Genomic DNA, 12,635 nt, shown 5'->3' with positions numbered 1-12,635 from the left:
TAAAAAAAATAAAGAAAAAACTGAGATAAGGACCAATGTGCAGTTCTTGAATGGATCCTGGTGTGAATAAACTAATTGTAAAAGTTACTTTTGGTACAATTGGTGGAAATTTGAATAATGAATTGGTATTAAATGATATTAGGAAAAATATTAATATACTTTGTTAAAATGTAATGGAACTCTGTTTATAGAAGAAAATGCCATTATTTTAGAGATCCATAGTGAAGCGTTACAAAGATGTTATAAAGGGTGATGTCAGTGAAAATTGCAGAGTAAGGACCTCCAGAGGAACCTTGGTAGTACAGTAGTTCAGTGCTCAACTGCTAACCCTAAAGGTCAACAATTCAAATCCACCAACTACTATTCAGGAGAATGATGTGTTTCCATTAAGACTTACAGTCTTGAAAACCCTATGGGGGAGTTATATTCTTTCCTACAGGTTTGATGAGAGTCAGAATCAACTCAACACAATGAGTTTTAAGGACCAATAAATTTACTCCACCATAAAAACCACAAACAAAACATTGGTAAGAATTATATCAATGTTTTAATTCAGCAGTTCTCAACCTGTGAGTTGCGACCCCTTTGGGGGTCAAACGACCCTTTCACAGGGGTTGCCCGATTCATAACAGTAGCAAAATTACACTTCTGAAGTAGCAACGAAAATAATTTTATGGTTGGGGGTGGGGGGGTCACCACAACATCAGGAACTGTATTAAAGGGTTCTGGCATTAGGAAGGTTGAGAACCACTGTTGTAATTCAACAAATACTTAGTGAACATTTTTCATGTGTCAAGTACTATGTAAGGAGCTGAATAGAGTGATGGACGAAAATAAACAGGATTCCCATCCTTAGGGAGCCTCATATGAAAATTTTGCCTTCTAATTTCCAATAATTACAGTTCATATTTCAGCCCTAATTGAGCTGGTCAGTACTTCTAGAATCATGCTAAATAATTGTAGTGATAATGGGCATATTTGTTTTGTTCCTGATTTAGTAGAATTCCTCTTTCCGGGGCTTAAGAACTCAAAATGTGGGTCATATTTAACGTGGGGGGGAAAAGTTATTAGCTTTTTCTCTAAAGAAATAGCCAAATATATTAATATATTCATGTAAAATTTATATACAAGTTTAGAGGATTCAAAGAATCAAAACTCCAGGGACACCAACTAAAGAAGCTCTGTACTAGTGTTTCAACCTATTAGTTTAAAGTAGGTATTCTTCATATTATGGTAACACCCTTTTATTTTTGGCTAACATAAAACATTTCTTGAAAAAAATTTCATTTTTTCCGTGAGAGTTTTACACACTAAAACTAGGTTCCCATTTGACAATTAAAAGTCACCTTCAGAGCTTTTTCTGTATTTTGTTTTTTCCAATTACAAATATGAATTGAATGAATAAGAGGTGAACACCAACACAAAAACAGATATAATATTAATAAAGCAAGATGATCCTCAGTAGTTCATGATAAGGAAAACACAAACCAGCTTAGTGAGAAGAGGGACAATTGTTCCACATGTGTTTTTTGTAAGTAGGCAAGGAAAACCTAAACTTTTTGCTTAGTGCCATATGCTAAAGATTAAAAATTTAGATTTAAAATTTTAAAAAATTAGCTTAAAAAATACCAAAATGATAAAGATCTGCTCTGAATAGGGAAACAATGGAAAAGAGCAACATATGATACAGAAATACTCATATTCTCCATGTAAAATGAAGAAAAAAATATTGAAGGTAAAATATATACTTAAATAACAACAATAACTATTTCTTTACTATGTAAAAATGGCAATTTGAAAAATTTAGATCCAAATAGGCAAAAATCAGAAATAAATTTTACAAAAGAAAAAATTTCTAATGCCTATACCAATATAGGAAGTATTTAATGAAGTGCAAATTAAATCAATATACTATCGTTTGCAAATAAATTACCAAAGATTTAAAAATATGAGTATATATTGTAAAGACTGTTCATTGTCAACCCAGCATCATTCTCCCTTTCTTGCTTACTAACAGAACTCTGATTTTGAGGCAGCAAGGTTGTTAATGCTGCTGCTGCTTTTAGTTGTAGTCCAGGGGATTCTAATTCATGGCAAGCCCATGCGTGTAAAGAATTGCTCTACACATTTCTAAGGCTATGATCTTTCAAAGCAGATCGCCACATCTGTCTTTTAAGCTGGTTCTAAATGCCAACCTTTTGTTTAATACTTCAGTGATTAACCAAATGGATCACCAAGGGACTCTGGAGACAGCAATGTGCCTAGCTAAAAATGACATTTTGTGGCTTCTCTAGCAGATAGTTGTGGCCATGTGACATAATTTTGGCCAAAAAATGTAAAAACAAGTGGAACATGGGGGTGAGTGGTCTTAGTGTGTTTGTTCCTTCTTCCTTTTGTTCTTTATCTTCTTCCTGACTAGACCTTCACCTGTTTCTGGAGGAAAAACAAGCACATTGTGACCCTAAGAGGACAATGAATCATTAAGAAGTTGCTATTACTTATAGGCAACCATACTAATGATAGATCTATTTAATACTTGGAGGAAAGTATCTACTAGAGTTCTAGTTCATACATGCATGGTTTTATTTCAAATAAAACAAGTTTATAACCACAACTCTATGATAAAAAGATAGTTGCAAGTTCTCTTGGTCATATACTTGTCTTAGTCTTAGCACTTCAACAATAAGGTCCAATCAAAACAGTGGCTTCCCTATACCTAACCCTTATTTTTCATGTAAATAGTGTCCACTCACTTAATCTTTTAATCTGCTAGTCAACAATTCATGTATTATGGTATGAAAAGCTGATACAGTATATAAATAGATAGCCTAAAAGGTTATATAATTTCCTTTTCTCAACAGTTTTAAATTCTATACCCCAAAAATTAAAAAAGTGAATTATAGACAAAAAAAAAGGAATACCTAATCAATGTTAGAGACCATTAAGGAAGAAATAATTTTAAGACAAAAAATAAATAAATTCTATACCACTGGTTAAAATAATGATACACAGAATTACCTTATGTCTTTTGGGGATGATTTATGTTTTCTATCATAAATGATAATGATGTTTTCTAAAGTGAACCAGAGACATACAAACCATAGATATATGAATGGATTTAGGGCTCACGCTTAATTATAGCCCTAATTTACTAACAATTAGTTCATATGGCATGGCCTTACTCTATACTTGCCCTCATGAAGTGAACACTGAAGGTATGGGTGCTATAGTTAAGTTTGGTGAAGAAATCAGATGGTGCTCTGCCATCAGGAAGAATAGAATCTGGGATCTTAAAGGCATGTTTTAAAAAAAGCAGCCTTATCAGTGAGGTGTCAACTAAGTCCACATGAAAGAAGCACACTAGCCTGTGTGATCAGGATTATAAATAATAAAATCCAAATCCAGAGGTGAGAATGGTATTAGAACTTAAATTCTGAAGACTAGTTTGAATGTCAGCAGAAGCCCTAAATCCATTTGCAGGGTCCATCTATAGATTAAGCCTCTGGTGAATTCTCTCTCACCATCGTCCAGGGACGTTAATAGACTTACTATCAGACAGAAATTATAAAGTAGATTATAAAAACTTCTCATTTGATCTCCCTTTGACCCATTTTAAAGTTATTTCAGTTTTAAATATTTTCTGCTTTTTTGATTGAGGTTTTTCTGTTTTGTAATTGTTATTTTGTTTCTTGTTTTTGTTTTGTATGGTTTTCTGTATATGAATCCAGGATAGATACATTTACAGAGAGAGTAACTGGATTAATAATTACCTAGGGACATGGCAGGGGAGGTTGGGGGGAAATGGGGAGCTAACAATGAGCATGAGAAAGAAAGAAATGTTCTGAAATTGCTTGTGGTGATGATTGTACAGCTCTTAATATGATCAAACTATTAAATGGCATGATATATGAATTATATGTCAACAAAACCATTTAAACAAACAAACAAACAAACAGACAAACAGACAAACAAACAAAAACCAGTGGCTTCCAAGGGGATGTGCTGGGCCAGTTAAATTCAAGGTAAATAAGTTCACTCAGAAGGTTATGGTGACTGTTTTTTTTTTAATTTTTTATTCCTAAAGAGTAAATATTGAAGGATCTTCTCAAAGGACAGAAGATGATCATGGGGGCTTATTACGAAGAAGCTTTAAGAAAATTGAAAACTGCATTAGTGAGAAAATGTTCAAGAAGTTGTGCTGAGGGATCACCCCCACTCCCGTTATGACCAAGCACTTGCTTATTCTTTAAGGAAGGATAGCAAGGGTTGTGCTACCAGAATTTCTTTGGGAAACCTTACCCCCATCCATACTACAACCCTAATCTTTCCCTTTAAACTTCTTTTTGTTCCCAAACTCAAAAGCATATGGAAAAGGAACAAAATTTCAATCCCACCATTAGGGTAAACCCACCATTTTGGTGAAATATAGATGTGAGTACAAAATTCTTCAGGGAAAGGTTAGTGATAGAAACAGTGTCTTCAAAAGTATACAGACCTAGATGGAGAATATGTTGACAAATAATAACCTCACATTTTTATATTTGTTTAATTCCTATAGCAATAATTTTGGATTTACCCTTGTATCAAATATGTTTACAACTAAATAAAAGAGTAAAGAACAAATATATATATACAAGGGGATACAAAAATTTCCTGAAAAAATGTTAAGTGATGATGGCAGTTTTTCCACAAATTATTTGAAGGGCACGCATATTTGCCCATATATGTGCAAACTATCTCTGAAAGAATACCTAAGAAACTGAAAACCATGTTTGATTCCAGGAGGAAAACTAGAAAGCTGCAGAACAGGGGGTAGGAAGGAGACTTTTCACTGAGCACCCTCACATAATTTGGCCCTTCTAGGCTTTTATGTATGGTAAAAGGAAACAAAATCGAAAGGAAAGACAGTATCAAATTTATTCACCAAATTTGGTCAATCTGTATGCTGAGCAAAAAAATCTAAGAAACTGGACTTATGAAGAAGATGGCACCAGGATTGAAAGAAGGCTTATTAATAATCTGTGACATACAAAGAAAGCTTATTAACAACCTGTGCTGAAGGAGATGACGTAAAGCATTTGTTGATGAAAGTCAAAGACTACTGTCTTCAGTGTGGATTACAACTCAATGTAAAGAAAACAAAAATTCTCACTACTGGACCAATAGACAACATTTTGATTAATGGAGAAAAGATTGAAGTTGTCAAGGATCTTATTTTTCTTGGCTTCACAATCAATGCTCATGGAAGGAGTCAAGAAATCAGACAACACATTACATTGGGTTAATCTGCTCCCTAAGACGAAAGTGGTGAAAAGCGGGAGCCAAACCAATTTTAACCAAAGCCATCTTTCACTTCCAATTGAAACAGACTGTGAAGAGAGTTGTTCAGCTGCAAATCTGAAAAACAGGAGAGTACCTACTCAGAATCAAGAATCTGCTGAAGCTTGTTCCCACAAGTCAGCATCCAAAAAGCTAAGTTTGTTATGTACTAAGCAGCAGAATATTTGATTCTGGCTACAGAACTACCCTTCATCACAGAATTTTAGATATCCACACCTCATCCTTCCAAACCACCCCTGAAACTCTACAAGAAAGTTTCATCTGAGAAAGCACTAGGAGGAGGATTATTGGTTGGAATAAAAACAGGATTGCACGAGTTACAGAAAGCGGACTCTCTAACACTCTGCAGAAAAAGACAACTTCAAAAAACCATCTAGAAGCAACATGCAGAGAAGATGAGAGGGACTGCCTCAGGAAAGATGGCAGCTGGGAGGAATGGAGGGGGAGTGTCACTCTGCAGAGAATTCCCCATCAGGATATGTGAGGAAGACCAGCAAGAACAAGCAGAAGACTTCTCTGGAAATGCAGATGGTGGTAGTATCAGTGAAGTACCTCAGTTACCTCAGAAGAAAAGGGCCCAGGCAGATCCTTTTGTGGAAAGTGAAGAAGCATTCAACAAACATGTGGGGGTTAAGATGAAGATTCCTGAAGAATTAAAACCCAGGCTTGTTGAGGACTGGGACTTGCTTAATTACCAGGCAGAAGCAGTTGTTTCAATTCCTGGCTAAGAACAACATAGATGCTATTCTGGAAGAGTACATAAATTGCAAGAGATCTCAAGGAAACGTCAACAGCAAGGAATTGTGGCGCGAATAAATAAGTATTTCAATGTGATGTTGGGCACTCAGCTGGCTTAGAAATTTGAGAGGTCCCAATATGCTCAGATCTTCATGGCTCATTCTGACACACCAATGTCCTAGGTTTATGGTGCACTCCACCTACTGAGATTATTTGTAAGAATCGGTGCACTGCTGCCCCTTGATAAGAAAAACCTGGCATTACTGTTGGGCTAGCTGCATGATTTCCTAAAATACCAGGCAAAGAATTCTGCAGCCCTGTTTACTGCAAGTGATTACAAAGTGGCTTCAGCCAAGTATTGTCGCAAAGCCCTGTGAGGGTCTACTGACCACTCACTGTTAATGTCTGGCTATCTGTAAACCTTTTTCTTATACAACTGATGTTCTCTAAAATTGTTAATGTATCACAGGGATGATTTTTAAGTTTGTTTCAAACAGAAAAGGGAATATACACTCCTTTTCTCATTTCAAAGTTGCTACCAGTGTTCACAGTAACTGGACACAAAAGAAACTTTCAGTAGAACATTTTATTGCCCAGCTGACAACATTGCTTGAATGCTGGTGGTTCTTTCTAAACCATCGACACTACACAATTTTCTAATATGTGTTAATGCCACGTGACAAAATGCCCTGATTCTTAGTGCCAAATTTCAACTTAATGTGTATACCTGAAAACACATGCATTTGTGCTCTCCCTGTTTTAATGGTGCTTGAAGGAACACAGCCCATTCGCAGCAAGTCATCTACATTGTTCCTTAGACATTCTATCTTTGCTGAAATTCTTGAAGGTTTGTTTCATGGTTTTTGTATTTGAGTCTAATACACATTCTAGCATGAGAGATGCAGTGCATTATTTTGTAGTGTGGTTTTCTGAAAAGTTGCTATTTTAGGAATTGTATTTCAGATCTTAAAATAGAATTTTCCCCCTAACTTTCAAAGCAAAAAAAAAAAAAAGTGTTGAAAAGAGAATTTTCTTTTTTTTTTTGACATGGAATTTTCAATCCCCTCATATGTATGTGAAAATTAGACACTAATGATATCCTTTTTCCAGGGATGGTTGTTAGGAGAAATTAAAGGGTGTTTCAAAAGTTCATGGAAAAACTCCATTATGTTTTAATTCCATTTTTACATGAATTTTTAAAAGCCCCATTGTAGAGTTTAAATTAATAAATCAAGAAATGATTAAAAAAGACCCTATTACATTATTTTGAATTTTGGGGTAATGACCAGAAAAATGAAAACTATGAGGAGGTTTCTCAGGCATGGGATTGAATGTAGGGAGATACCTTAGCTTTTTATCACAAATGCCTCTGTACTACTTTATTTGCTACACACACTAAAACTAGTAAATAGTAAATTATCTGCTATCGATTTAACTCCGACTCATGGTGACTTCATGTGTTAGATAGAGCTAAACACTACTTTGATTAAAGGTTGAAAACTTAAAAAGCAGGATATAAGACTATACAGTTTACATTTCAACCACAAAAAGAAAAAATACACAGGAAAAACAGGCTAGAAGAAAATATGTCAAAGTATTAGTAGTTGTCACTTACGGGTGGCAGAATTAGGGGTGGTTTCTTTTTTATGCTTTTCTCTACTCTCTGTATGAGGGGATAGCCCCCCCAAAAGCCCAGAATTATTTTTCAAAGCTATGTATTTAATTTTTTTCTTTTTTACAAAACATCCTATCACTTTCAAAGTACTCCCCATTACACTTAATACATTTGTCAAATCTGTGACTCTATTCTTGGAAACATTTTTTCAAACTCATCTCTTTGGATAGTGGACAGCAGTTCCCTTGATTTTTCTTCATCTCTTCTACACTGTCAAATTATTGTCCTTTCATGTCTCTCTTCATTCACAGAAACAAAAAGAAGTTGGAAGGAGCAAGGTCAGGTAATTAAGGTGTGTGGGGCAAGAGAGGAATGCTGTTTTTGCTAAAAAGTGGCACTGAGATGACTGCATGAGCAGGCGCATTGCTGTGGTGGCAAAACCAGTCCCTCATCTGTCACAAATCAGGCCTTTTTTTGTTGCACACTTATGCGATCTTTCCAGAACCTCTAAATAGAAAGCTTGATTAACAGTTTGACCTGGTGGAATGAACTCCAAATGCATTAGGAGTTGACATTTTTGCCAGTTTGGCAAGTTGACAGAAGTCCAGAAGAAGGTTTGTCATCAATCAACATTTCACCTTTTTTGAAACGAGAAAAACACTCTTACACTTGAGTTTTTCTGAGTGCTATCCTTGTAATCTGTGTTCAACATCATAACAGCTTCTGTGGCATTTTCCCTGAGCAGGAAACAAAATTTCACAGCCACACAATGTTCTCTTAAACCGGCCATTACAAAAGCGAGATTCAAGTGAAACTGCCTTTCTGAAAAAATTCACTGTGACCAGAGAGAACCTTCCCTGGTGATGCCACTGGGTGCACTAACTCAGAGTGAGTTGCTCGATGCTCACCTAGTGGGAAAAATGTATACTATGAAGCTCTGCCCAGCAGAACTTTTTTCTGTAGGGTACCCCTTCCTATTTTCCAAATTTTTTTAAAGTAATAAAAAATCTATCTGAAAGGCAAAAATAATGCTAGAAAGTATAGAAGGGAGGAAAATCATCAGAAAGTAGGCTCAAAGGAAACTGAGGAAGAAAAAGAGAAACATTTGTTCATCGATTTATTAAGAGAACACTTTCCAATGCAGACCTATAGCTCCCTAAACTCAAGCAAACTCCAGAAAAAGGCCAAAATAAGGACAGGTCTGCAGCAGCAGGCCCTTCATTTCTTGGGGAAACATGGGTAATGAGATCCCAGCACCACTGTGGTAGACTATAACAATAACAACCCTCAATTTGCTAATACTTCCTTGTTTGCATGTCCCTTTGCAATGTGACTTTGTAGGTTCGTGCCTCAAAAGATGGACTCTGTTTCTCCACCTTTGGAATATAGGCATGGCCATGGAAGTTGCTCTGGCCAGTGGAAAGATAGCAAACATGACACAATCAGAGATTTGAAAAGTACTTGCACATTGGGGCCTATTTTCTCTTGCTGTTGGAAGCCTTTTGGCCATCATGTGAAAAAGCCTACCTAAGCTGGTTTCCTCATGGGTGAACAACCACATGAAGAGAGGTCCTAGGCACCCTATTTTAGATCCCAGATACCCAAGTGAGACCTTTTTAGTCTATGAAGCCCTAGTCTAACTGTTCCAAATTAGAAAAACAGCTCAACCAACCTACAGAATCAAGAGAGTTGTTGTTTTAAGCCATAAAATTTTGGGTTGTTTGTTAATAAAATGAGGAAAATACTTTTATCACCCTCTAAATCAGCGGTTCTCAACCTGTGGGTTGCAACCCCTTTGGGGTCATAACAGTAGCATTCATAACAGAAGCAAAATTAGTTATAAAGTAACAATGAAAATAATTTTATGGTTGGGGGGGTCACCACAACATGAGGAACTTTATTAAAGGGTCGTGGCATTAGGAAGGTTGAGAACCACTGCTCTAAATGCTTATGTTCCCTGTTCAATGATCAGTTTTCCCTTCTTCCTCAGAGATGGTTTCTCTGCCAGTACTGGACTTTGTGGAGCTCAACAGTTGATATTATTTCCCGACTTTAACAGCTAGGATGATGGTATTAGAATGTTCTCCAAAGCATTAGGCTGCTTGCTGAAATCTGCCCAATTTCTCCTTTCATCTCAAGTCATAAAATATCAGAAGCAACACATTCCTTTAGTTCTGATTATGTTGCAGTCTGAGGGCATGAACTCTGTATCTTATTGATCATTTAAGGCCAAAAAATGTATGTTAAATAAATGAATCAATGGCTGAATCAGATATCCTATCTTAAAATCCTTTCCTACTCCCCAGGGTATTTTTTTCTCTTACACCCTTTGTTTAAAGTACAGAATATTGAATCACCTTTAGGACTCCATGGAGCATCATCTGAATTCTTCTTTTTTTTGTGTCGAGATTTTAAAGCAGGGTCATCATCATCAGATTCCAGGGATGGATAGACTGTAGAGAAAGGGAAAAGTAGAGTTTCTGAGATCTCAACCAAAATGGTGAAGACAGAATGCTACCTGCCTCAGCACCTCCTACTCTCCTATAAGTATACCCTTTACTTAATCCATTTTAACTGGCAGGTGTCCTTGAATATGTGTGCTTTTCATGCCTTTGTAAGCTCTGCTTCAAAGGCCTTTATTTCAGCTTCACCTAATTAACTCCAATTCATTCACCCAGCATACCATTTAATGAGTAACTTCATGAGTTAGCTCACTCTTCAAAATTCAGCCCTAGACTCAACTACTACAGAAGTCTTATTTCATTCCCCTAATCAGATTCAGATGCCTGCTTCTAAATTCTCTACAGCATCCTATGCATACTTCTTACTCAAGTTGTCATATAGTATTAAGAAATGATTAATAAGTCAGTTGACCCAATTTACTGTGAGGGCAGAGATATACATTATTTTCTTTCATACCAATGTAGCCTAACACAATGCTTAGGAGGCGCTCAGGAAATGTGTACTAAATGAACGGATAAAGGAATGGTACACACACTCACACAAAGGGGATAGAACGACTATTTTGGTTGAATTTGGAACACCATTATCAGGACTGAATGTTCTGCTGAAAAAAACACATATGATAATATCCTAATACAAAAAATATTCATAGGCATATGGTTTTATTACATACTCCTTACAATCCACATATGAAATTTAAGATGTAATGGGAAGATAGTCTAGAAAGGTCCTACTGATGGGGTATACTCTGCAAACTGAGAAAACAAAGTGAAGAGGCTTCTTGGGAAAACATGGCCACTAGATAGACCCTCATAGTGAACTCGACCAGTCTCAGCCAGAATCTAACAGGTAGGACCTGTGCCCTGGTAAATCAGATACATGACCTGAATTCTGGGTGCTTAAAGATTATTTTTGATTTTCTTTCCTTTGTTGGGGGGAAAACCCCCACAAAACTCCTTTTCCCTTCAGAGTACTTGGAACGCGGTATACCAGTGAATCTCAGTGGCTCCTCCTCCCACACATGGAGACCTGCCAGTGCTGGGACTTAACATCCTCCAGACCTCCCTCTAACTAGAAATCCCCCTTCATCTCATATCTCCATTCTTTTTTTTTTTTCATATCTCCATTCTCACAGCCTATTTACTACATGGGGCCCCTGTGTGGTGGGAAGATAGCATGGAAAAATGCAGAATCTCCATATCTCTCCACTTTTCCCTTTGTGACCCTTCCTATAGGGGCGCAGTTCCTACACTGACAAATCAGTTCCATGAGAGCAGGAAGTAGAGTGCTGCCAAACCAAGGGCCCTTTGTTATAAACACAATAACATCTATCTGCTATTTTCTCCTTATATTATATAGTGGGTCGATAAGTGATCCTGGTAGATTACTGGATATACTCTCCACCACTACCCAGTAAGACAAACTTCCACATACATTAACAAGTACTAGAACACCTCTTAAAATATTTTCTAATTTATCAAAAAGTACTACAGTATACACTCGTGTATAAGCTGAGTTTTTCAGCATGTTTTTAATGCAGTATTTTGTGGTGAAATTAGGTGCCTCGGCTGACACTCGAGTATATATGGTATTTAATCAAAAGACCACTTATGATTAATATCATCACTTAAATCCTACTCTCATGATCCCATATCCTATTTCTGCTACCTACCCTATCACTTCTTCCTCATCTCCACACAATACAATTTACAGTCTCTATATGATTGTCCTCTAATCCAAAGAGCCAATCCCCCACTAACACACAACCCAGAACCCTACATACCATCTACAGCTGGATCACAATGCTGTGAAACAAAAGACAACAGCAGTAACCTCAAAAAGTCAAGATAAACTAAGGTCAACAACTGAAGATTACCCAATGGAATACACAGAAAAAGGAGTCCTGGAAGTACCAGAAAGTGAATTCAGGAGAATGTTTAGGACCATACAAGAGATTTGGGAATCAATACCAAAAACATAGGAAGAAATTGATATACTAAAAACCTCACATCCAAAAGAAACCCAGAAACCCAACAATGAAATAAGAGAAATAAAAAACATGGTACAAGAACTGAGCAATAACTGCATACATATGTCCCTGGGGTAAGGTCCAGGTAATATGGCAGGGGACGGACTAAACTCAGGGATACATATGGTAGCCCACTAAAAAGGATGGGGGAAAAAGACATGAAAGACATGGGTAGCCAGTGGAACAGGGCATTAAGCCACACAGGGGGAGGGTGTTGATTGTGTCTTCACAGAGAAAGAGGGACCAGACATCAACCTGGTGCTCCAAGATAAGAACGCAACACACTGACATGAAGCAGGGAAACGATAGAGAGGACTGAGGGGCCGGCCCCATTACCAACTAAGTGGACAGGACCACCTCTTCCCTACCCCCCGAAGAATTCACTTCAAAGGACAGCACTGAAGCTACAGCTCAAGGAGAGGGACTTGTCTGATCAGAGCACACAGGAGC

General features: G+C 37.0%; 1 protein-coding gene and 1 pseudogene across 2 annotated transcripts in view; one reads left to right on the top strand and one right to left on the bottom strand.

The window, feature by feature from the left end:
• PHF8 (PHD finger protein 8) overlaps positions 1 to 12,635 on the bottom strand; it is a 181,476-nt gene that overhangs the window by 14,438 nt on the left and 154,403 nt on the right. For both annotated transcript variants that reach the window (XM_004713121.4, XM_030885076.2), the window contains one exon: positions 10,051 to 10,146. In XM_004713121.4, the coding sequence (XP_004713178.1) occupies positions 10,051 to 10,146 (96 nt within the window). The remainder of the gene's footprint in view (positions 1 to 10,050; positions 10,147 to 12,635) is intronic.
• Positions 5,683 to 6,455, top strand: LOC105979568 (annotated as a pseudogene).

This window comes from Echinops telfairi, unplaced genomic scaffold (genome assembly GCF_000313985.2).
Source record: "Echinops telfairi isolate 266 unplaced genomic scaffold, ASM31398v2 ScPeMD7_19;HRSCAF=73, whole genome shotgun sequence".
NCBI lineage: Eukaryota > Metazoa > Chordata > Mammalia > Afrosoricida > Tenrecidae > Echinops > Echinops telfairi.
This window is presented reverse-complemented; position numbering and strand designations above follow the sequence as displayed.